This window comes from Oryzias latipes, chromosome 17, assembly GCF_002234675.1.
Source record: "Oryzias latipes chromosome 17, ASM223467v1".
NCBI classification, from domain to species: domain Eukaryota; kingdom Metazoa; phylum Chordata; class Actinopteri; order Beloniformes; family Adrianichthyidae; genus Oryzias; species Oryzias latipes.
The window spans coordinates 27,182,186-27,208,627 of record NC_019875.2 but is presented as its reverse complement, the minus strand read 5'-3'; the positions used below and the strand labels follow the sequence as shown (position 1 = coordinate 27,208,627).

The 26,442-nt window shown below is 40.2% G+C and overlaps 1 protein-coding gene and 2 long non-coding RNA genes across 6 annotated transcripts in view; 2 read left to right on the top strand and 1 right to left on the bottom strand.

Annotated features, from left to right (window-relative positions):
* spidr (scaffolding protein involved in DNA repair) overlaps window positions 1-26,426 on the bottom strand; it is a 37,798-nt gene extending 11,372 nt beyond the window's left edge. Inside the window, exons 1-11 of one of the 3 annotated variants that reach the window (XM_023965526.1) lie at window positions 26,226-26,426; window positions 25,856-26,017; window positions 25,136-25,199; window positions 24,714-24,917; window positions 24,249-24,352; window positions 20,904-21,133; window positions 18,965-19,062; window positions 16,323-16,545; window positions 11,909-12,104; window positions 10,148-10,365; window positions 2,556-2,714 (exon numbers count right to left, since the gene is read on the bottom strand). In XM_023965526.1, coding sequence (XP_023821294.1) covers window positions 2,556-2,714; window positions 10,148-10,365; window positions 11,909-12,104; window positions 16,323-16,545; window positions 18,965-19,062; window positions 20,904-21,133; window positions 24,249-24,352; window positions 24,714-24,917; window positions 25,136-25,199; window positions 25,856-26,017; window positions 26,226-26,240 — 1,673 coding nt within the window. In that variant the 5' untranslated portion in view covers window positions 26,241-26,426. The remainder of the gene's footprint in view (window positions 1-2,555; window positions 2,715-10,147; window positions 10,366-11,908; window positions 12,105-16,322; window positions 16,546-18,964; window positions 19,063-20,903; window positions 21,134-24,248; window positions 24,353-24,713; window positions 24,918-25,135; window positions 25,200-25,855; window positions 26,018-26,225) is intronic. The other 2 variants (XM_011486985.3, XM_023965527.1) reach the window with 2 other exon arrangements.
* LOC110016909 lies at window positions 1,766-3,862 on the top strand. Its single transcript, XR_002292218.2, has 3 exons — window positions 1,766-2,451; window positions 2,531-2,718; window positions 2,899-3,862. It is a non-coding gene; the product is annotated as an uncharacterized LOC110016909 (long non-coding RNA).
* LOC105356269 lies at window positions 12,111-14,263 on the top strand. 2 transcript variants are annotated; one of them, XR_002292220.1, is made up of 3 exons: window positions 12,111-12,564; window positions 13,369-13,593; window positions 13,952-14,263. It is a non-coding gene; the product is annotated as an uncharacterized LOC105356269 (long non-coding RNA). The 2 variants fall into 2 exon arrangements; XR_002292219.1 differs by having other exon boundaries at window positions 12,111-13,593.
* Window positions 26,427-26,442: the final 16 nt, after the last annotated feature.

Genomic DNA, 26,442 nt, shown 5'->3' with positions numbered 1-26,442 from the left:
GATGCTAATGCATGCTTTTATCATGAGTAAAGTTGATTATTGTAACGCCCTGCTTGCCGGTCTTCCAAAAACTAACATTAGGAACCTTCAGCTTCTCCAGAACTCTGCTGCACGAGTTCTTACAAAGACCAGGAGGCGAGCTCACATCACCCCAATTTTAAAATCCCTGCATTGGCTCCCCATATGCTTCAGGATTGATTTTAAGATACTTTTAACCGTTTTTAAATGTCTTAACGGTCTTGCGCCTTCTTATTTATCAGATCTTTTAGTAAGATATGAACCCTCGCGGAGCCTGAGATCCTCTGGCACTGGTCTGTTGACCATTCCAACTGCAAAAACTAAAACCTATGGAGAGGCTGCATTTCAGCACTATGGCCCCCGTTTGTGGAACAGTCTGCCGGAGGACCTGAGAGCCGCAGAGAGCATTAATGCTTTTAAGAAAAGGCTTAAGACCTATCTTTTTAACCTGGCTTTTAGCTAATTTTTTACTACTGTTATTTATTTATTTATTCAGATATTTATTTATATGTACTTTTTATTTTTATTTTATTTATTTATCCATTTTATCTTGTTCTATGAACTTGAACCTGATTTTTAACGCATTATTTTAATTAACCTTATTTTAATGTTTTATTGTTTTTTATCAATATGTTTACTTGTTTATTCTCATTTTTATTCATTTTTTATTTCCGGTGCTTCCTCAGCTGGAACCTCTCCCTCTGGGACAGCTGCTGTTCAGCCACTGCAGCTCTGGATGGGGACCTGCATCACCACTTAGCTGTGGTGGAGCGGTCCCCGCCTGTGATGCTGCATTTGGCTGTCTATGCGGCTGTTCACGGAGGGGGAGGTTCCAATTATTAGCGTTTCCAGCATCCTGTTTTTGTGCTCAGCCTATTTCTCATTGTCCTTGCCATCACTTAAGGGGTGGGAGGTGTGAAAGGAGTGGGGGGCTAGGTACGGGGAGGGGGGCCCTATTTATTTATTTATTAATTTTTATTTTATTTTTAATTCGTCAATACTTGTTTTTATATTTGTTGTGTTTTAATGTAAAGCACTTTGTGTTATATTTTTATATGAAAAGTGCTTTATAAATAAAGTTTGATTGATTGATTGATTTTCACGATTTTCCTTGAAGCGGTCGCACAAGCCTCAAGGGAACTGTAAAGCTACGTACACATCGCCCTCGGCAGCCTGCAGTCAAGTGACCGCTTCCATGAAAAGTCTATGTAAACGCACGTATGTGCATGTTTTATGCTTCCACGTTCACGTGTCGCTACAGAAGTTTCTACAACCATTGCTGGGTATTACAAACAAAACGCGCAGCCGTTGAAAGTTAAACCAATCGGAGACTTGGATTTGGTCTCGACGTTTCCATTTCATTCATGGAAGTGCCAGCGGTTTGAAAGTCGACCTTGGAGGAGAAACTAATGATTGCTGTTTGTTCCCGGCTGGAATTATGTGACACCAATCTTTCACATATCAGCATAGAGCTGTGAATAAAAAAAAAAGCCTGGAGCAAGTTGCTGTAGTAAACATTAGCAACAAGAAGAGGAAGCCCCTTCCTGTTTGTCCAGTGTGAATATCATGGGGTAAATGTGTGTTCAAGACCGTGTATCTTATGTTTAAGACCATAAGACACACCAGCTCTCTTTAGAGTGAAGCCACTCTTCTCTGTGACCCCCCACAGCCCGGACAACGCAAAAACCTGCATCCGTATGAGTCAAAGTCCCTGTGCGGGTGCATGCTACCAAAGCTTAAAGCAGTTTGTAGCCTTACAGCAGTCTTCTGTTGCCGTTTTTTTTTTTGAGCTGGGGGCCTCGACACTGTGAGTTTAATTAGTGTTTGTCTGTGTTTTAGTGGTTCATGTACACCACAGATCTCCTCTCTTCATATTCAGTGTCAAAGGTCATAATGACTGTAAACAAAGAGATTCCAGCTTTGGCTGCTGAGGCCTTGCAGTGGCCTTAGGAAAGGTCTTTTATTTTGTTTCAAAACAAAAAGGTTGTTTATCTTCACTCACAGTTGTGAAAATAGACATTTGTAACTTGACATTGACACAGATCTGAGAGGCTCCTCTGTTGAAACTCTAAAAAAAAACATTTCTGGTGATTTCTATGATTAGAAACCTGAACTTTTTTTTCTTTTCCTAGAAATAACATCCCAACAACCTAAATGTGTCTGGATGAACCCAGAATGGTAATTGACCATCACCACAGACTAACATTGAAAATATGAGGATGTCAACATCCCCTCCGCCTGAATCTGAATGTTCTCATGTCTGTTCTCCTTACTGTTGCTAATCTGGGAACGTGAACATGGAAACTCACGAGGAACATGGAGCGTGCATCTCAGTATCGCCTTACATGTAAACACAGTCGCACCGTTGGCAGGAGAGAATAATCAGCTTGTTGTAAATGTGGTTGTTACTATGTGAAAAGGACATTTATTGAGGTGTGCTCCAGGACTGCAAACATACCAAGAGCTAACAAATATGCTTAAGCTTGATGATTTATGTGTGCTGATCCTCCAGAACCGGAGGCGACACGAGCCCTCACCTCTCTCGAGTGACCCGCTTCAGTACTTTAATGCCCCGCAGCAGGCATGTCCTCCCCAGCCACATCTGGCGGTAGGTGCTGAGCTCATCGCTCGCGAGCAGAGGCTGGAGCTGGACAACGCTGAACGTCCCGCAGCTGTCCTGGACGAGCACGCACAGCCTGGGTAAACAACAAACACGCAATCACTCTGTTTATGCATAAACAACCCCAAAATGTCAGAAAAAGCTGTAGGGAAAGCTGCATTGTTTTGGTTTGTGCTTTTAGATATGTACGAAATCTGTTAGCAATGAAAGCTTTACCGTTTTCCTGAATTGTATTTCAAAAGAAATGACATTTATTTCAGCAGAGAGAAGCCTTGCAGCCTCCTCCTTGTGCTGCTATTTGTGCGTTTGGCTGGTTCGACAGGCTGCTGTTGACAGACGAGACCTTGGGCCCACAAAGCTGCAAGGCAGTGAACTGCTGATGGTGAACTCTGCTGCTCCCTGCGAGTTATTGGCTTAACCCACTGCAGACTGGAGTCTCTGAGCAAGTCAAGCCCAGGCACAACCCTGAACAAGCCCTGAGAGTAAACAGCGGAGTTCATATTTCCTTGGTTAGACGAGCAAAGGACAAGGAAGGAGCGGGAGGCCTGTCCAGCAGTGCATGTGCATGCATGCACACGTCCCACACACTGGGAAAGTTATGAGGTTGTTTTCAACCACCTGATCGGGCCGACGAATGTTTTCTGTTACTAAACGTGGGGTCCTCTCTGTTTGTCCTGAGAGACCTGGCAATAGATGACTAAATAAAAGTCCTGACGTGACTTTTGGTAGTGCAAGACAACATTTTGACCAAGAGTTCACATGTCATATCGGACACTTTTGTTAAAAATTAACAGGCTATATTTGACACTTTAACCCCCAATTAAAAAAATAATGCTCTCAAGTAGATTGATGATCTCTATAAGAACGTTGATTTTTGCATTTTGAACGAGACAAAATGCTTTCGGCAAACTGAAAACACCAAATGAAAAGACTTAACCCCTAACTGATGGATTGTACAGCACTGGGTGAAGAGGGTTGTTGGTAAATGGCTTCTGGAGCAGACTTGTCTGTATTTATTGTTTGTTATTCACATTTCTTTAAATGAACCACGAATTTTCCAAATACTAATTTGCCAGATTTTGCTTGAAAAACGGTGCCAACGTTCAACCAAAGTTTTACCAATCTTTCAGCATTAGCTGACAAATCCCACTTCTATTTGAGTAAATTGCCATAATCCTACTGTGTTTTAAAAGAATAAATAAATAAACAATTTCTGATGATAAACATCTTTTTTTTTTACAAGGCTGTGTATTTTCAAGAGCCTGGCGATGCAGTATGTAACATGGTACATGTCACGATACGAAATATCCCAAGACTGTAACAAAAAGAATATATTACAATTGATTTAGGAGAGTATGACTTTGTAAAACTTTATGGACATCATTCACAAAAACAAAATTGTATAAAATATATCAGAGCATTAAGTACTGCAAACATCTCACCTATAAGTTGTTTTTACCCAAGCAAATTCCAAGCGATTTTCTTTTGATTAATTAAGAAATATTTTTTCCTAACACTCAACGTTGTCTGGTTTTCACAACAACAAAATATTTTTCAGTATTGCTAAATCCCTGTTCACCTTGCTGCTCCACAAACCTTTTTTGGTGCAATTTTACATGTTTTTTTTTTTTTAACAGCACACTTTGTTCTCAATCCTGATTGGCTGTAAACTTTGTCAATCAATCTCACATAAATCTCTGATCAGTAGCAGACCTTTTTTTCATTCTTTAATACTGGACCCATTTTTCTACAAAGGTTTGAAGTTTGAGAGTTTAAACAGGAGAGAAGAGCTTGGAAATGGAAATGTCTGCCTGAGAAAAGCGAACAAAGTGTGTAGTGAGAAGTTTACAGCCTTAAAACATCTGCAATCCTATTTTCCGTCACCCCATTTATTACATATCCCCCATGTTGACTGAGGGAACTCTGAATAAAGAAAACAAAGCTTAAATGTGCTTTATGAGGTAACAAGTGGCTGCTGGATGAAACGACCAAAGAAACACCAGAAAACAATGAACAATCTCCAACAATCTGACTGGTTCAGCTAAAACTTGGTTGTACAGGTGTCATTTATTTGTGCAACAACAACCACGAGACTAAAGTCTTAGTCAAAGCTGCCTTTACAGGTGGATAAGTGCTGTCTGCAGGCGGTAGATGGTGAACCTGTCTGCAAGAGGCGGATGGCCTGCACAAAATATCAAGGTGCATTTGGTGAGCATGCTGCGAGCGACAGGTTGTAGTACACACTTTTACAACGCGCAAGGGTAAGTAAGGGTTTAGTGGATGAAACCCAGGCATGTTGTACGAATTCTTCTTTTTATAAACCCCCCAAATCCTGCGAAGGGGCCCGTTAGTGCTGGTCAAGGGAAAAGTGACTGCACTTTGTGTCCAGCCTGACTTTCGTAGTTTGTGCGAACATACTACAGTCGTCCTACGGGCACTTACCTCTCACTTACATAATAATAATAATAAAACAATAGTAATAATAATGGATTAGATTTATCTGCGCTTTTTCTTGTTGCTCAAAGCGCTTACAGTGTGTCCATTATTCATTCCCTCCTCATTCATACGTGGTGATGGTAGCTACTGATGTAGCCACAGCTGCCCTGGGGCAGACTGACAGTGGGGTGGCTGCCAGTTTGTGCGCCTACGGCCCCTCTGACCATCACCGGGACATTCATGCACATTCACACACCAGTGGAGGCAAGGAGGGTGAAATGTCTTGCCCAAGGACACAACAAAAGCTGGATGGGGGGAGCGGGGATCAAACCGCCGACCCTTCGGTCATTGAACGACCCGCTCAACCACCTGAGCCACTGCCGCCCGTGCGTACAGTATTTGCCTACGTTCAGTAAGGAGCCAGTATGCTTACTTGACGGTGTCATGGCAGCGTGCAACAGCATCATTTGTACGTCAGAAAAGCGTGAATCTTCCATCCGCCTGAAGAATAATTCGCAGAATACTTACCACATACACACACACACACACACACACAACAATCGTACGTTTAATTTTCATGGCGTCCCTTGACGTGGACTCTACACTAAATATTTGCTTATAAATCATCAATGCAAGGTTTTTCGGCAGCATTTGTAATCGATACCAAATAAACTATCGCGATACTTTCAGGGACTAAATTCTCCCCCCCTCACCCCAATTGTTTCATACTGTAGGAACATAAAGTCTTCTTTGTGGCAGAGCCAGTTAAAACTTGATTACCCAGAGCGTGACATCTGATAAGACACCTGACAGACAGAAAAGAAAGGGCTGATGAGGCTCGTCATGAACCAGCTTGGCACAAACAACCAGCTTCTCCTTTGACCAACTTCCTCCACTGACCCCCCTCCCTCCCCACCAAAGACCCTCTGCTCCTGGCCGCTCACAGACACTGCTTGTTTTCAGGAATTTCTTACTGTGCACGGCCACAGATTTCTCAGCAACTCAGGTTTTCTTCCTGGAAGAACCGAGTACTGAGCCTGTGCTCGGTCACACTGCGAGCGCATGCAGGCCAGCACACATTACTTGGCAACACGCTAAGTAAGCGGCCCACACATTGGGAGTGCAGCAGAGAGGGCTCATTGGTGGTGGTGGTGGGGGCAGATAGGAGGGCTTTCCTCCAAATGTGTCCACCAATAAGTGCAGACAGAGTGATAAACATGGTTGTAACAGGATCCTCGCAGCACATTGTGTTCCCTCTCCACCAAAAAGAAAAAAAAAAAAAAGGGAAAAAATGTTTCTGCCTCTCATCACTTCCTGCGAAAAGTTAATCTTCTTGTTTGTTCTTTTCCAAATTTACGGGAACTTAACATCTTCTTTGGGCATAAATATGGAGCTGGCCTGCCTCCACGTGTTAACCGAGGAGCTAAACAACGAAGGATCGAATAAGCATCCTGACCAAAGAAATGAGTCAGAGAGGCTGGGACACAACACAAGACAGAAAAAAAGTGTCCTTGTTGTTATAGAGTGGAGCCACTGGGCTGCCAAGTAAACTACCATACAAAAGAAGCCCGCATCCTGGAAAATTACTGAGCAACACAATGTACCAAATGCTATTTTTGTGCACTTGAACCAGAACCTTTAACCCAGGGCAAGCAGCAGCTACTGCACTTTTGTTTCTTTAAAAAACAACAGATTTGAGAGGATTAATAACTGAACTCAAAGAGATTCAAACATCAAATGTCCTCTGTGGATGGTGTTCAAGTCCGGCAGTTGTATTTTGATCTTATCAACTCGTGATCACCCACTAACCTCTGCCCCACCTTCAGCGGCAAACACGGCCTCGCTGGATCTGCTGCAGCAGAGTCAAAAAAAAAAAAGTAAAAAAAAGGGGAAAGGACAGGAATGTTTCCGGTCAGAAGGCGGTGTTTGTTTACCAGAAACTGAAGCACCGAGGCAAGAGAGTCACATTACAACCAACGCTCCAGTTAGTTTGTCAGCTGACTGGAGCGCTCCTTACCTCGCCGCAGAATGTCCCTCGAGGCCCTCCACTTTAAGAGAAATTTTTATTACTCAGCAAAGAACAAAAACAACATGCCAGAGGGTGGGGGTGGGGGGAGGGGGGGGGGGTGCAGAAAAAAATGTTAAGATTACAAAATCCAAAATGTAACAAGCTGACTCTTATGTAAACTTACTTCCTCCACCCCATTTGTGAATATCTGTCAAAACATGTGCAAAATCTGGACTTTATTGGATTCTAATTCCTACTTTAGTCATTTTACAACGACAACAACGCTGGAGACAAATGAAAGTGATAGATGACTTTATTAAATTAAAACCTGCAATTAGATTTGAAAAAATATATAATGGATTTCTAAGTTTAAACTAAGGTAATCAATGACTTCAACAACTGCACTATGAATATTAGTTACTTGAAAGGATTTAAAACCTTGTTTTTTTAGACATTCAAGACATTTTTGCCAGGTCTCAAGTTGTTTTAACTTTGCTTTACTACGCCTCTCCAAGCTTATCAAAATATATATATATATATATTTTTGCCTTATTAAGTGCTCAAATCTAAAAATAAAGAATAAGTTAAAGTCATTTCTTCCCCATTGTTTATCTCCATCAGTTTGGGGGGGGGGGGTTGTCTGCAGGTCTGGGGAGGGGGCTCTATTTAAATTTTCATTTTTATATTATTATTATTTTGTTTTGTCTTAACGTAAAGCACTTTGTGTTGTGTTTTTATGGGAAAGGTGCTATATCACTTTTTAATGCACACCCAGCAGCCAATCAGAATTGAGTATTCACCCGGCCCATGGTATAAAAATAAAGTTTCATATTCTACACAATAGAAAAACTTGATTTAAGACTCAGAAAACTCAAATTTCACTATAATTTTTGAATCAATTTTAAAGGTCTTTTAAGTACAATTAATTCTTAACAGGTTTAACTCCTTTTTTGGGGTAAAAAAATAGATTTCTAAGAATAAGGGCTTGTTTTAGATTTTATGAGGATTTTTTTTTAAATGGGCCACCTTGTACTAAGATTAATAATAATACATTTTAAGACTCTAATCTTATTTACATTTTGCTCTAAAAGGAGTAATTTCCACTTATTACACTAGTTTTTTGTTACTGTACTCAAAACAAACTACAATTAGGTATGTAAATGCTCCAAAAAATACAAACCACTCGCTTAGAACTAGCAAAAATATACTTATTTGAAGTAATTCTATCAAACAGTTGGCTTTTTTTAAGCTTATTGTTTTCCTTTTTGAGGGCTTGTGTTGATATCTTACTGTAAATAAAAACTAATGCTAATGGATGAACTGCATGAGATTTTTCTCATTGAGATTAGCGTTCTTTTTCTATTTTAGGCTACTTCTATTAAAAGTGTGGAAAGAATTGTTTGTTTTAAATGATTCTGATGTAATTTTTTTTATAGAACACCAACTTAGTTTTCACGTGCGTAAAGTTAGACCTAATTATTTATACGTTGCCCAGTTTTAGAGCCTTTACTTAAACATAAAACTCTCAAAAAGACGATTTATGAAACACAGACCTGATAAGATAAAAGCACATTTACTTTGTTACTGCATTCACCTGTTTGTATTTAATTGTTTTCAGAATAAATCTGAGTCAGAATTGTCCGTCAAGCAGAAGAATATACAATATTTCTGATACTTCAGAAGACGGAGAACGTTTCCCCAGAGTTCAACAGCTTTACAGAAAACTGCAAACTGAACGAGGCTTTTAAACCCCAACGGCATCCGAGGAAGACGAGTGGATGAACTGCCTTTGCCCAAAGGCACTGATTCAGAGATGACATCCAATTCAAAAAGTACAACGTTGCGCAATTGCGTCACTTTCCCTAAACTCCTTTGTGTAAAATGTCACAGAGTGGCAGAGTTTCGCATCAGTGTTTGAACATCCAACTTCTTCAGTGTCTTTCCTCCACACCATCTCACATCAGAGAGAAGTGTTGTTACAGTGTAGGTGAGAAGCAAAAAGCAAAATCACACCACAAAAATATGTTTTTTCACCAACACTCCTATGACCAGAGACATGAATATACTACAAGTTAAAGAGGTGCATTCTGGCTTATTTTGATCAGGAGGAGTTTATTTGATGTTATTTCACCCTTTCGGTAAATGCAATCAACTTCTTGACCAAGAAATATACTATAAATAAATGCGTTCTATGCCAGGAAAAAGGTGTCAGCTTTGTCCTCACTAACTTAACACAGGATACACTGAAATAACTTCACCTTCCATACAGAAAAAGTTTGTTTTTTAGTGATAGCCTTCAAAAAGAACATCACCTGAAATAGAAACCATCCTTCAGAGTTATTAATGATGAAATGTTAATGGATTTTATCATTTCATTTGCAAAATATTTAAAGATGCTTGTCTTAAAAGGTTTTATCTGCAGATAAATTTGACTTTTTATAAGCCAAAACAATATTCATCAGGTAATTTCTTGTCCTCTTTAATCCTTTAAACATTTTCATTTTTACGTACTTGCTTCAGATCAGGAGAAATCTCAGATGTTCAGTGCTTTTTCTATTCACCAAAAGCAAATCTTTCTTTTTTGGATAGATGTTAAAAAGATTCTTCCATTAGTAATGACACACATGTGCAGTTTTCTTTGCCGTTTAAGTAAAAATCAGCTGCAAACCGGCTCAACTTTTGGAGTGCGAGTTTGCACTGGTTCAACTTTCTGCTGCACAGGATTCTGAAAATATCATGCTGTCTTTTTCTGAAATTTGGCCAGAATCTCTCACTGAGGGGCTGGATTCAATTAGCAATGTTTGTGTCCTTTGTCAAACAATGCCATATGGCTGGAGACAGTGCAAAGGCTCTGTGGGGCCTGCAGCTCTGTGAACAATAGCTCCACAACTGAGACCCATCATATCATCGTGGAGAAGCATGCAAGCCCGAAAAACCAAGGAAACTGCGTGCAATTCTATCAGAAAGGACTATTTATATTGTGGCAAAGCATATTCAACAGAAAACCAGATTTTTTCCAGCCTCTTGGCATCGTGTGACAAACTAAAAAAACACACAACTATTACCTGGTTTTGGCTTCCTCTACTCCAGGAGTGTTGGAGGGTCGCACAGGGGCTTTATGTTTGATGGACGCAGGTGAGCAGTCAGCCATGTAGATGGAGAAAACCCTTTGAGCAACCACTTCCACGTCCTGCTCCACGGAGCCCGCCTGACCGAGGCCCTCAATGGCCTCCAGGAGAGACACCCCACGTGTCATCCAACCTCCTGAATCAGACGACCCACCCTGTTCAAAAGACAACACAATCACACGAGGTTAGAAACTGCTCCTCAAGCATTTACTTCAAAGGTGCTCAAATCAGCTGGAAAGTTCTGTTCCAATTAAAGGTGTGCACAAAATTGTGCCTCTAAAGACCCCAGAACAGTGTCCAGCATTACTCTTCATATTTACTAACAACGAGCATCAGGAATGCAGTGGGAGAACTTTTTCTAAAGGTCAGGACAGTTTTTAAAAACAGAATTGTTTCTTAGTGACCCACTCTGATCATCTTTTGATGCATATTTAAAGTCTTTTGATTATCATTATGCTGTTTTTAGCCAAACTTTGGCATAGTTTCTGCAGAGCTGCAGTAGTTTATTAGAAATTCACCTCTAAGTTGTGAGCAGGACTGTTGGCACGAAGCAACCCCGCCCCCCCTTCTCCTCCCCGTTGCTGAGAGCTCTCTGTTTACACCAACGGTGGAAGAAAAATGGCTATTCAGCCGTACAGTTTTGAGCCAGATGCCAGCTCGGATGAGGATCTATTTGTCTGACAGTGGATGCATCGGAATGGAGCGGAGCAGGGAGCCTTTGGCGCGCCCAGCGTATTTTCTACATCACAAATATGATTTTTTTTTGCAATTTTGTTTTCATTTTGCACAGATATTTTTTGTACAAATGGTGCAATGGTTAAAATGGAAAATAATCCTTCAGCCTCAAATTTAAATGAAAAATGTGTTGTTATTTAAGCTTTTTATAGAACAAAACCTAAATTTCTAAATCCAATTGTTGCTTTTCACCTTTATATTTTGAAAAGGTTATTTGAATGTTTTGAGGGGTAATAAACTGTAAATAGAAATATGCACCACATAAGTTGTTGTGAAAAGGGTTGAATCATGCTAGATTTTTCTTCTACCCAGTCCTTTTCAAGCACATGGTTTTGTTTTATTGGTCTATTTTTAACTCTTGAGTCATTTTTTTCATTTTGTGTTTGCTATTAAAAAGGGAAAAAACAGGTCAACAAACCCCAAAACACTAATGATAATTTACAACTGAATGAAATAAAAAAAGGCTAAAACCTCAATTTTGTATCACTTTCAAGCAAAATCATAAAATAAATCCATCAAATGACAAGTTCTTTTTTTTTTTAAAACAAAACCAAAGTCCTAGGTTGTAACAAATTTTTATATACGGTATTCATACTTCCACTATGCTTTTGTTTTTTCTCAGTACCATCATAGTACCTTTGCAGTTTGATGATGGAAAACTGCGTCAATCTGTTTTGCTTTATGCTATAAATCATCTTGATGTGGCTGGTGTTTATGATGGTGCATATTTGAAAGGGTGGTGATGAACCGTGGGGCAAAAACATCTGCAAACCTGCACCTGCAGTTGGATTAATCCATGAAAGACAATAATGACAGACTTTACTTTAATTTTGTTCTAAACTGGGTGAATCACTGCGCTCACACCAGTTCTTTTTATTTCAGGAATAAAAACTAAAAATCAGAGACTAAATATTCTGATTCAAGTCGAAAAGAGAAAGCCCTAAAGGTAAACAGCATACACACCTGCTTTGCATGGTTTTTGTCTACAGTGCCGCACTCATCCAGGCGTCCAAATGTTTTGCCCAAATAATACGGCGTGCACTTCTCTGCAGAAAACTTAAAGGGCACGTTGGCCGGTTCGCAGGTGTGGCTCACTTTTTGGCTGAAGTGTGTGTTCAACAGAACAGGACAGCTGAAGCCCTCTATGGACAGACTTTGCCTGTGAAGAGGAAGGTTTTATAGTTTGAAAATCAAGGTCACATTTGAGCAACGGCCGCCCCCTGAACCTGAACACTGGATGCTCTCAATACCTGGAATGACAGTAGTGGGTCTGAGAACTGAATTAACCAGGAAAACAAGCTTCCATGAAATGTGGAGTCACAACAAACAGCTTTTCATGTGACTGGCGATGGCAAAAAAAGAAAAAGAAAAAAAAAAAAGGTGCACACATTGATATAAAAAGAGTAGACTCTGGCATAAATGTGGGAGGACTTATGGAACCCAGATGAGGCAGAAGCCACCTCAACATGTCTGCTCTCTGCACCTAAGTTTGTACAAATGTACAGAGAAATCCTTCAACGCCTGTCGTTTTTTTTTAGTGTTTATTGATAAAAACTGAGTGTCAGCTGGGCTTTCAAGGCTCCAGTTACCTTTAAAGGCGCGCTGAACAGCTCATTATGGTAAATACAGTATCACACACCTGCATGGCTCAGAGCCCAGGGAAAATAAAAAAAGGAGGCTGGGTAACAGACAGTTCCAAGTTACAACTTCATTCCTCCTGTACGGAACAGTGATAGTGGTACATCACTGACTTGCAGCCAAGAGCACGGAGTGACTGGAACTGCAGCACATGTTGCAGCGCGTTCACCCTCTGAGATGATTGCAGAGATAGAAACCATGAAAAAAATTTCGACGTGCCTTCTTTCTGTTTTGACATGACAGCTCCCGGAGCGAGGAACAGAGTGTGTGTAGGGTTTACTGAGGGGGCAACTCCCAATGTTAGAACTTTAGAAAATTCATCATTTTGGCTATTTTTACAGAACTGGTTAAGTTACTATGAAGCTTACTGGACCAAATCACGTATAAAACCTCCTATTTTTGAATATTTTACTGTTTAAAAATGCATTAAAAATGTCGAAAGTGACTTTTCTAAACAGGTTTCTTTAACGTTTAAGTCTGTGTAAGCTCTGCGGTTTAAAAAGTAACGCATTTTTATGCACATAGACTGAGCATCAATAGTTTTATTTAAAACACCTTAAATTTTACTTTAAATCTTCCCTGCTTGTCTAATTTTCCATACACTTGCATAGTTTTTCTAAATTATATTTGATTTATGTAAACACGAGTCAAAATGTAACTACTGAGGACAAACAGTTGTGCACCGACTGAAAGGTGAACTGTGGCTACGGCGGTGCTGCTCATGCTGACGTTTGTCGTCCAACGTAGATCACTAATCAAAACAAGCCTTCCTTTCATCTTGGCAGAGCGGGACGTCCTGTCCGTGAGAACTGGCACGCAGGAAGTGACTCTACTGCCTGCAGGTGAGTGGGCAGCTGTCATCATCATCATCATCATCAGACAGGTAGCTGGGTTAAGGAGTGGCCCGTCTGGCGTCACAGAATGAAAGTGAATGAACCCTAAAGGCATTTCCGCCCAGGCCTCGGCCCACTCACAACAAGGTGTGGGTGGAGGGAGGGGCCACTCTGCAGGTACGGGTGTCACACAGGAAACAGACATGGCCTTCCTCTCGGTTCTGTGTTTTTCCACTAAGATCGCCACTGAAGCTACATAATAATACAAAAAAATCATCTAAAGAAATACGAAATTTGTTTACTTCACTTCAATTCACTAGGACAATTGATTGAAAAATAAAAAGAAGTGGGGATATTTGTGTGTTTAATGCATTCTCATTTTCAGAAGAAGAAACTATAGCAGCAAAGAGGAGGTGCTTAAGAAAGAGATACTCCTAAACCGACATGTGTTTTCAATCTCGGCCTTCTTGGCTCCCTACACTCTTTACTCCCAAATGCTCCAGAAAATAATCCTACTGTTTTTTTTCCCCCTCAGCTTTCTGGAAATGACCTAACCACTGCCAGGAAGAGGAATGTGAAGTATTCCCTGGAGCAGTCGGTGACGTCAGAGCTCTGAGGAGGCCCCGGCGCTTCCGCCAGCGTGTTCTCGACCCAAACTCCCAACAGCTGGAGTCAACTGCTACCCCGCTCGCTCGCTCGCTCGCACTCCAAAACAGTCCCACCCCTCATCATCTCATGCGAAGGGCTCCAACTTACGTTTGGACCATCAGTCCTTTCAAGCGCAGCTTTGACAGGAGAAGTAATTACACTAAACGCAATGCAAACTTCAGTAAAGCGTAAATGTAAATAGTTGTGTAATTATTTCCCTTCTCTTGTCTCCTTTTACTTTTTCCTGCATGTAGCGGTGTAGCGTGTTACTCTTGCATTGTCTTTCTTGCTGCGTCAGTTATTGATGACCTGCCAAAAAAAAATAACAAGAGAAGGAGAAAAAAAAATATGGAAAGCCAAGATGTCTTAGTAACAAGAGCATGCATTTTGTTGCATCCCTCTGCCGTCTGCACCCGCTTGGTCCTGATCGGGGTCACATGGCTGCAGGAGGCTTTATATGTATTTTATTCTATTTTATTTTATTTTGAGTGCACTTTTTGGGAATTTGGCAGATATTTGTATGAAAATGCAATATTTTTCTGCTTTCACCGATGCAGTTCTGCTTCGACCACGACGACCATAAAGGCATCAGCTATCATTCTGCCTTCAACATGTCGACTGTGTTCCAACCATAGACTCTATAAGAGAACGGGGCTGGGGGATCTCTCCCTCCTCTCGTTCCAAACAGGAAGTAGAAATCCTATAGAGAAATCCTATAGAAATCCTATAGACTTCCACTGAGAAATAAACAGTTATTACTCAGTCATTCTATTGGTTAGAATAACCATTCTTGCTTTCATACCTTTTTAACGTGTTTTTGCTAATCCTAACTTTTTTTTCACCACCATGATATCTTTTTCTGTAGTGCAAGTTATAAAATGACCAATCAGATGCCTCAATAAAAGTGTGTGGCACTCGCTGGCCCCCCACCTCAACGTTTGATTGACAGATTCTCCCAAGCCTGCTTTCAGTGGAAGGGGTGCGAACAAGCTTACTCCTGATTGGCGACAGTGCCATTGCAACACCACCTAAACCGACTCGGACCCAATGAAGGCATGACGACGGAATTGACTTAATTTCGCTGGAGGCAGAAGTAAGGCGCTTTCTACGAGTGATGTCACACCTGCTCAGTCCAGTTCTCTTATACAGTCAATGGTTGTAACCTTGTAACACCCTTCTCCTTTTTTTCCGTTTCCCTGAAGCTTACGTATGGGGCCCACATTTAATACTCACTATAATGTGGAATTCTGATGAACACCTGGAGCTCCAACAGCTGACGGGTAAAGCACTGCGTTTATGCAGGACAAAAACGATCCTTTAGTCGATCCGAGTCTGAGAAAAACCTGACTATTGATTGAAAAGATTAAAAACCTCGACATGCAGAATATTTGAACAGGTTCTCCTCTGTTTTAACTTCTCTTTCCAAGCTTTTTTTATTAGAATCTGTACAGCTGAGAATATTTTAGGTCTTATTAAAAGCTAGGATCTGAAAATAAGGAAACAATTATTAAAAATGCGCCCAAATCCTTTGGCTCCATACACTCTAGATGTTGACATCTTATTATAGGTAAAAATTACTTCCTGCATCAACAGAGATTTCTTTCCACTGTTCCTCGTTAAGATTAGAGCTCATTTCTTATTTTTAGGGCTACCTTCATTGGAGAGTGGATTACCGGACAGTTAAAAAGCCGATGTAGAAATAATAAAAAGCCTCTTTGGGGCGAATTTTGAGTCTTCAGTGGATTAAACAGTTTATTTGGAAGTGGGACGCCTTCTCGTTTGTATTTGATAAATGTGATCTGAACTTTTGAAATCTGTGTGTGGCCAAACATACCATCGTGAGACATTCAGGCAGTTCAGAACTACAATTTTTAATGACTAAGATCAGACGTTAGGAAAAAATGTTCAAAGTGAGTTTGACAGCTAGTTATAACATGCCAAATACTTATTTCCTCACTCCCAGTTACTCACAGCTGATCGTAACCTGTTCTTGTGACTAATCTGCTTGGCTTGGACTGAACAAGTGATGCTGCAACGCTTCCTTACTTCAACAAACAACAGTTGTTGTAGTTTGGCATAAAACTACTGAGGTCAGCTAGTTACTTAAGTGTCTGATTTGACCTTTTGTTTGTGCAGAACAATAAACACAAGAAGCTTAATCTTAATAAGACCAGCCCAGTGACAGAAAGGAAGCAGCAGTGGTCGGCCTTTACGCTGGCCTGCAAATGGATTGCACGTCACGCGCTGCGTCCTCTCACCATGGTGGGTGTATGTGGATGACATCTCTCGGGGCAGGACTCAGCTGGGCTGCGGTCTCTCTGTTAAACAACACCAACGTCCGGCCGGTTTTTCTCTCAGAGGCTCGCCGACAGAGCTGGTGGTCGTCCCTCTGGGGTGGCTGATGCTCGCAGAGCGCAAGCTGCATGCCGCACTCCTCCTGGACCTCCAGCACCTCCAGCACCATCACACCGGGCCTGTCCACTGGAGAGCAGAGCAACAACAACACAGATGTGTCGAGCGTGAAGCTCCATGTGTGTAGCGTCAATGTGGGACTCAGTACACAGGCTGAGGGCAAGTCATCTTCAGATTCAGAGACGTTTTTAAGGAGAAACAATAAACCCCAAATGTTTTCCATTTTACTTGGGAAAACATTCAGTTCAAACAATGAAAAAAGTTTTTTTTTCTAAATCAGAGAAGCAAATCAGGACAATGCCCCTGAGACATAAATCAAAGTGAAATAAAACAGCGCCTTAAAACTGTTGCATAAACTTAAAGTTTTGAAGAATTACAGCAAGGCAGAGTCAATACACTTCATTGTCTGTTTATGCTATTGGCTGGAGGGGAAGTTTTAATACAATAACAGTAAATCACATCAGAGATTTTCCTGAAGAGCCACTGACTTCTAACATGCACTTGTCTAAACATGAAAGTGTTAAAATCCGGTATTTTCCTGCTTTTAATAACATTTCTGTCTTTAAAAAAAAAGGGGGCAAAAAACCAGACTGCCAAATAAAAAACTGCTTTCAGTTTAGTTTTTGGGGGAAGAATTTGTCATTTTCATAATAAACGTTTACAATTGTTCATTTTACATCAATAGGGGGTGAAAATACATTTTCTTACCAAAGAAAAAAGGTTTCAGATAAAAATTTGAAAACAAATCTTGCATCAGAATAGCGACTTTCTCAAACTCAAAGATTTATCAAAATTTGCACGTACCTGGTATCCAAAGAAAATCATTATTATAATATGGTAAATGACCCCCCCCCCGAATAAATACAAAAAAGTGATGACATCACAGAAAACCATCAAAAACCTCTAATGGCACACACAAAAAATGTACATCCACGAAGGACACCAAAGTGTTAAAGGTATCCATGCGGTGGTTTATAGTGATTATGGGATTGGCACGTGATCTACAGCTTGGCGGCGATTTTGTAGCAAAATATGAAATTTGGCGATTTTTACATTTTCACACAATATGGGAAAAGAAAACAAGTCATCTTCACGCTTTTTCCCACAATTGCCACCAGGTTAAGTCTACAACCACAACCAAAGTGTCATTGATGAAACTTGACCTTTGAGGCAGCCATCTTGAATTAAAACAAACAACAACACCTCCTAACTCATCGAGCATCATTGGGAAGCCACTTGGGAAAAATATAAATTTTGAACTTTGTAGATTCTGAATATAAAATACAATATCAACATATGAGGAATGAGAGTGTGGTTAGCAAAAGAAGGAAATCCACAAATGTATTTTTGTGGATTCTTCTAAAAAGGACTATAGACCCGTTCGTCAACATAAATTGGTTGCTATGGAGATAAACCCAACACAAAAGCCACCATTTGGGAAAAAGTGGGTGTTTTTTCCACATAACAACGTGGCTGGGTCGGAGGGAGGTGAGTGAGGGCGGGACAAAAGGGAGGTTCTTTAGGTTGTTATTTTTGTTTAGATTTGTAATATGTAAGATAACTGAGCAAAATGAACCACGTATTCTTATCCTCTGCTGCACAGCAGGGTCTAGTTGCTGTTCAGGGGCAAAGTTCTTAAAGGATCTAATTGCATTTACGTGTACAGATCTAAAAAAAATGATTCTACTACTCCAGTGTTGTGTTTATATTTGATTGTAAAAGAAAAAAAAAAAGGAAGAAAATGGACCCAAGGGATAATGATAGAAAATGTCATGTTTAACGTAGCTTTCTTGCAGTTTAATTTATCTGCTATAGCAGATCTGTGTCTTAATTTATACAGAGTGAATTTTATTTTGAAATGAGCTTGTGCTGCTGTCAAAACTAAAAGATAAGCTAGTTAGTAATAGAAAAACATATCCCTGAGTTGTTACTAAAATTCAATTTTTGAAAATATTTTAAATCTTCTTTTTTATAAATTAATGCATTTCCTAAACAGTGAAGTTGGGCTTTTAGTAACAAACTGGCTCAAATGGCTCTAAAAGGTTGCAGTTTTCTAGTTTGGGTCATTATGCAACAATAAACATGCAACCAACTACCCCCAAACTTAGTTAAATTTGTCCCCCCCCCCCCCCCCCCCCCCCCCAAAATCAACCGTCACATTTAGGTGTGTTTACTTTGTTTACGTCCTTTTATAAGGAAATGCTTAACAACTAGGAAACATTGTGGTTTTGTTCACCACGGAAAGGAAAAAGGGAAAGAAAACGAAAAAAAGCACCAGGCAGGCAGTTTCCTGTCACCTACATCATAAGTTCACAATTCAGAGGCGCTGCGATCAAACTGCAGCCAGAGCCCTCTCAGTGTGGCCCCTCTAAACAATCACATGCTCTGAGGGCTTCATCCTCCCACATGAAACTTAGACGCTAAAGGATTCAGAGATGTTTGCGTTCCAAGTGACCCGAATGCAGAGGGTTTGTGTGACGTGGATCACCTGCTGCTGAGGTGTCAGGGACGAACTCGTGCCTCCAGAAACTGACGGCTGACCTCTGCCTGCACTGAAGCCGGTTGAGCCTCTCCGCCAGGCCTCCACTGTGGAACAAACATACACAGACAGAGCGGGAGATGATGTAACGTGATAACCTCACAGCTCGTGACCTCACAAACGCAAAACTGTTCGACTGGAGAAAAGGTTGCTCTGGTGCCGACACGAATCCGTCAGAGCCTGGAGATAGCCATCTCTCAGATTTAGTGGGCTTCAACGACATTTAGCACCCACTTTACGGCAGCAGGTGTCCCTTTCATCAGCGGCTCAGCAGTGGAAACATCACAATCGGCTGACACATGGCAGACAGCAGCACAGCGTCGCGTTCTCTCTTAACTTTGCTGTTTGGGCCTCGTTATGAAGCAATATGGAAAATTGTATTCTGTAAAGCCATTTTATAGTGAACTTTTTATCTAAGCAAACAAAAATCTCAGTCGAACCTTTTAGGTAATAAAAAGTAAATGAAGTAGCTTCAATTTCAGGAGTTTTATTAAATGTGTCGTGTTTTCATTTTACAATAAAAACACAAAAAAAGTCTCACACAGGAAAGCAATATAACTATTAAATTCCAGGGAATTAAAAATCAAAGATCTGATTTCAGAACTTTACTGATAAAGTAAGAAAAATAAATGTTTTCCCTAACTAGTTTTCTCATCATTTAGTAAGAGAAATAGAGTGTAAATTGTTTTTTTACCTTATTAAGGTAATAAAAAAAAGTTTTCTTTCTAGCAATTACAAAAAACAAGGGGAAAAAGACAATAAAAAAAAAATCAATAGATATCTCAACTCTATTTAAAATATGAATTCATAAATTGCTGCGAGGGCTTCCAACGATCAAAAAAACACACTGGATATCCTAAAGAAAACTTCCACTGTCTTCAGGAAAGGCTAAGCGAATAATAAAGCCAGTCAGATCTTTTATAGCAAAGGACTTGGAGACGGTATTCTGTGGTGGAGAATGAAGGCTTCCAAACATTACACACGGTCAGCCCAGCACTATCTACCGACATGAAAGCTGAAGTCATGGCCGCAGTGATGAAAGCCGCCAAGACAGCACGCTTGGACTTCAATCGCCACTGAATCATACGTCACGATGACTCCTCATGTAATAACAAAAGACTGGCAGCTAAAATTATCATCATCATATCCAACAAACTCAGATAATGACAGGAAGCTGCATTGATAATCGTTTGATAATCGAATCGCTGCCTCCTAAATCGAATGGTGAGGTGCCTCAAGATTTCCACTCCTTGTACGCGGTGACAGATTGGCAACCACTCTCACCAATCAGGAGTGAGCTTGTTGGAAGTTCCCACCCCTACCACTAGAAAGATGGCTACACAAAATCTGTCAGACGGTTCGATTGTGTTCGATTGTCTGAGTTTGTAACTTGAATAAAAACTTGAACGGCAGAAAAAATTTGGAAAGAAATGAGGATCAAGAACAAGTTTTTTTTTAAAAAAGGAGCAAAACAAGAATGGTTATTCTGCCAAATAGAAGGATCGATTTCTCAATAGAAGTCTCTAGAATTTTGGCTTCTTGGAGTCAGCGGGTACTTCCTGTTTAGAACGTGAGTGGGGTTCAATTGTCACATACAGCCAATGATGCCCACCGGCTTTTCGCTGAGACTTCTGGGACATTTCCAGGGAAATACTGAAATTGTAGATTCAAACAAACACCCAGACAAAATGGTGAATGTCCTTTATACTGCACTTAGTAGTGAGGGTATTCGGACACTCCCAGTGTTTTAGGATTGCTTTTGAATGTTTTGGTTTAATTATAACTTTATTTAACTGTTTTAAACAGTTTGTCCTAGATCAACATATAAGCTTAGAATGTTAAATCTAGCTGGTGCAAGCCTGTAAAGAAACCCCACGCATGTTCGAACCTTTGAAACTTTCTTTTCTTTCTGGCGGAGTCCTCTGGGGTCCTGGGTCGCCTGTCGGTGGACTTCTGAGGCGTCTGCAGCATTGCCTGTGCAGATTTGACCCACTCACTGACTGACCTCTTGGCGCCTTCATCAGTTTGGAGAGAAAAAGTCTGAGAGTCCAGTTGGCTGGAGGTGAAGGTGCCGCCAATATCTTCTCCATCAGACGCGTAGCCTGAGATCTCTGGCTCCTGCACAGCAAATTTTAGTTAAAAAAAAAAGAAAGAAAGACACAAAAGTTTTACATTAAAATGTGTTTGTTTTTTTTGACAGGGTTTTGACATTTTGTACCTATTAAAAGATTATATTGATTGCCTTAGGTGCCTTAACTAATAATGAGTAATTAACTGACAAACTCCTAATCAAATAATCAACAAACTCCATAATTCACTGGGTGGATCTGGGATACTGGCGCTCCGTCTGGCTGATTAATTGACAAGATATAGCAAGAAAACTGACTTTCTTGCTGTGTCACAGCTCAAGACACCTGAGGGAGCCTGTTCACATGGAAAAATCCAACAACCAAAGTTCTTGTCATGTGCAGACAAGACCAGCATACCAGGCACTGTCAGCCAATGCTCTCCTTTTATTTGAATCAACTTGACCCTGCTGGGCAGAGTGCCAGCAGACGTCACACTATAACCAGCTACACAGAAACAGGAACACTATGTTCCTGGCCTTGGCTCAAAAACGTTTTTTACTCTGCACTGGAAGCATTGTAAGCACTCGGCTCTCTGCAGCCTCATCCCTTCTCGGCTCTTTCTGTACAAACAGTAGTAAAACTATGTTTACAATCCTGCGCTCCTGCTGCGACGCCACGACCTTTGACCTCTTTTAGCACGGCTATTAGCCGAATCAGATCAAGCTGCTCGCCGGTCTTTGGTCTTCAAAATGCAAAGGTCGCCCCCAGTGGCTCCGCCCTGTCCAGCGTCAGCAAAAATAACACGGAGAGAGCCACGCGTTTACTAGGAGTCATAAACTTTGACCTGCATTAGGATCTTCCTCGTCTGCATCCTGCTAGATCCAGTTTGATTTACAATCTCCAAGTTAAAAGAAAGCTTCCACGTTTGATCTTCCAGTTCAATCAAGATTGAACGAAACACTTTTACAGCTTTATATCAAGAAAATGTGAACTCATATGCTGCACTTGGGCACCTGTGAAAACTGCAACCTGTGAGTAAAACCAAGTTTCAGGGGCCCCTGACAAGGGGCCTCCTTGTAGTTCGTCTCAAAACATCTCTGACCCCACAGAGAGCTTATAGCAGCAAATAAAATGGTGACAAGAGGAAGTAGCTGGGTCTACATGAGTGATGTTAATCTGTCACCAAGTTTCCTCTCAGCCTCCACATTTAAGAGCTTCCTCCTAAGCCACTGGTTCGTAGCAGATTCAGCTGACGCTGCATTATTCTGCAATGTGAGGATATTTTACAAAAAGCCCGTGGTCCTTTGCCCACATTTGGAAACTCAGTCAAACGCTTTGTGAGGAATAAAGGCAGCGCGGCGTGGGCTTGAGAACACCTTCACCACTCCTTTTACATTCTCCCCATGCCAGCCTTGCCTTTGACAAACACGGTTTTTGTACGACTTCTGAGAAGAGACGGTTAGTCCAAATCTTTGGTACACGTTTATACGAGAAATTCTACCAAGAGTAAGCAAAGAATTGCTTTATTCATGTATTATTTAAGCACTTATTGTGATTTATCATCCACCACGCATAAAAATAAACATTTTATTACCTATAAAGGGAAATTGACACTCACTTCTGCTTTTAAGACTACTTTTTTGTTTTGTTTTCAGGCATTTTGAGAAAGGTGCCTCCTTTCATGTCGGTCCAGAACCCTGTAAACATCTGCTTTGGTTAATTGTGAGCGCACACCTTCTCTGTCAGCCAGTGGTTTTTTTTGTGTGAACTTTGACAGATCTCAATAGAAAGTGCTGGATGCAGACCCTGTCCTGATCTCAGTGCACCACTAAAAACATCCTCCATCTAGTGCCAACAAAGATGAATCTCAACCAGCTGATGGAAATCAGTGCAGGTCAACTAAAAAGTGAAACACAACAGCACCAGACACACGTCTGAGCACAACTCTCTGATTCTGCAAAAGCTGCACACGCCCCAGTGTTTGCAATTAAACTATCAGATGTTCCTTAAAACTTCAACAAACCTCAAACATTTTTAAATGAGCCCACAAAAAAAGGAACATTTTAAAGGGTTATGGCTCCCTCTAGTGTTGCCAACTAAAGATTACAGCCTGGATTTGTGTAGCCCCTTCCTCTGAACAACAGCATTCATGCTGATGAAGACACCTTGATGAACAACAAAACGTATCAAGAGACGGCGGCGTGTCCAGACGACGCCACTCCACTTCAAGACGTCACCTGAATGAATGAATCAAAGCGTAATCCACCCAAGTTAGAAGAACTAGTTAGCAGATTCACTTAGGCTTCAACTACTAACTTGCCTTGTTTTCACACTGGTTCACATTAGCTAGAAATAAAACTGCAACAGCTTATGGCTGGCTCTGAAGAGGGGTTACTTATTTATAAGAAGTGATAAAAAAAATAAAAAACAGGTTCTGCCAGCCTATTGGTTTTTGCCATTAAAAGAACAATAACTGAATTACAAAATGAAAAAAAAAGGGTACTTGATAGTTCTAAACTGCAGACAGACCACTACGCGGGATTTTACAATACAAATACAATAACCTTATACAATAACCCTGTACAACAAATCACAATGCAAAAGACAAACTTTGCACATTTTTTATTATCTATTTTCTATTTTGCACATTTCTTTTGTACATCTTTTTACCTGCAGTGTTCTGTAAATAGCTTTTTAAATTATACTACCTTGATGCTTGCATTTATGCTACATTTTCTTGTTCTTGTTTTTTTTTTTTATATATATCATTCTAAGTCTTTTTTCCCCCTCTGCTGTCAGTTGCTATGGTGACAAACAAATTTCCCACGTCTGGGATCAATAAAGTATTTCTGATTCTGATTTAAATTTGCCACTTTTTCTCCTGCTTTAGCTACTAGATATTATTTATAACCCTGTATTTTACATTAGATTTACATATCATCAAAGTACATTAAATGTGCAAATCAAAAGCTTAAAAAAAGCTGAACAATGAATGAACAAATATAAATACAAACTACCTTCTTAAACCCCAAGTATAGGGGTTAGTAAAGACATCCTGAAAATACCTCATGTATATTAAGCCAAATGTATGATATCCAGGCTCCCAAATTGCTGCATTCAACTGCCAATTAGCTTCATATCTGTAATAATTTAAATTAACTTACATTTGAATCTTTAGAAGGAGTCTTTGTAGGTTTTTCTCTGGCCAATTGTGACATGCAGTCTGACTCTTCCAGGTCACTGTCTGTGTCGATAACAGGGAGATCATCTGAAAAGAGAAAAGAACTTCAGGATTTTTCCTACAAGTGGACTTTTTGTTGTCACATATGAAGGAAAATGAAGTAATTAAACATAACAGAGAAAAGTTTTATTCATTAGTTGACTGTAGTATTTTTTACATCATAAACTGATTAGTGATCTACATCTGAACCACAGAAATGGTTTCCTTTGAGGAATAGATGTATGCATTTATACAGAAAACACATAAAGGTAGGTAGAATAAGTTCCAAGAGCCTAAAATTTAGTCTCATCCTGCGAAAAAGTTCAATATTTTGTAAGTGAAAAATAAAAATGTATACTGCTGAGTGACAGAATGCATCAGATGTAAAACAGTTTTTTTTTTCGGTCACCTTTATCAGGAGTGAGCTCGCTCAGCATGCTCGTATAAGACTGGATGGGAGCCACGAGCCTCGCCGCTCTCCGACCTCGCTGTAGCTTCTGTGAAACACAGAATCGTTGCTGTTCCCAGGCCTCATTGTCTGAGTGATCAGAGTCACTGGCGCTCCAAGCAATGTGAACAGGATCTTCAACAGGCAGAGCAGCACTGCTCTGCTCTAAGAAACACAGACAGAGAGAGAGATGTCAACAGCAAATACAAGGCATTTACCTCTTTGCACAATTTCATAGTAAAAACTTTGACACTGAATTTTAAATTGAGTTTTAAGTACATTTGAAATGCTTCCCAGTGATATTTGGAGAATCCAAAGCCCTGAGATTTGACATCCTGGCAATCATGATTGTTTTATTGATCCAACAAAACAAAAAAAAGTACCCAAAGCAGGCGACTCAGAGAGTTTTCTTATGGCGGCTGGATTTCTCCCCGATGACTGGAGGTCCTACAAGAAAAGAATTATAGTAAGAAGTAACTATAAAAGCAGGAATGTATTTAGGAGGAACTTTAAGACCTAAAGCTACTGCCCTGCTTGTGTGCCAGATAATACAAAACTGTTTATTACTGAATTAATTAAACAAATGATTTAAGATTCTGATTGACCAAACACATCTGGTCTTGGTTATATACTACAATTCCATTCTATTCAATGTGACTTTTTATATTTAGAATCAGGTTAAGTATTACAAATAATAATAATAAAACTTAAAATCAGATTGTTATACAACTGTTATACTGTTTTCTTTAAATACTTCATAAATCCCATTCAGTCCTGATCATTCCAAGAAAGCTAATTTCTGTACTAAATAAGCAACAATTGGATAAGAATACTCCATGTAAAAATAGAAAGAAATCTCCAACAAAAACAGACTAAAGTGGCATTTATTGTTGCTGGTTTGGATCTGAGAGGACAAAAGAAAAAAGAGACAAACACAGAAAAATCTGCATTTGTTTAAGAAATACAAGTTAATTCTTGTAAAACAACATAAAGCCAAAGAGGAGACGGTCTACTGTGAGGGAAGGGAGTAACGTCTGAAATACTATATCAGGAGACCACTGTTATGATGCGTTCACGGTCCTGATGCGCCTTCATGTCATCACCTTTAAGCCCGGGGTTTCCAGAAAACTGTCGCCACACTTCTCCCAGCTCTTGGCAGATGACGCAGATGAAATCGATGGAGTCCCGCTTCCCAATTTCTGGAGCCCATGTTTGATGTCATCAGGGAAAAATACACACTTTATCTCCTTAGAGTACCTTTTACGCTAACGAGGACAAGAAAACAAGTCAGAGTTAGCCGTTCTTCAAATAGATATTAGATTTAAGTGGCCTATTTGTCTTGTTTAAGGTCTACAGACAGAGCAACAGTTATTCGGCACATTTTTAAAAAAACTCTGACTCTGGGGGGGAGCAGAGTTGTGTTGTTAGCCTGTTAGCATATCCCGGCTAGCAGACAGTTAGCAGCATTCTTACCTTTCTTGAAGACATGATAAAAGCTTTGATGTTTGCTGTTGTTCATAAGCTCGATTTCCGTGTTTCAGTAAAAATAATTAAAACACATCCCAGGTTTTTGTCAGTAGGTCCTTCTTTCTTGGTTTAGAAATAAAGTTAACTTTATTTAAACATATTTGTCAGCGGTTCTTTCTTGATTTTTAAATAAAGTTAACTTTATTTAAACAAACTCGCTCCG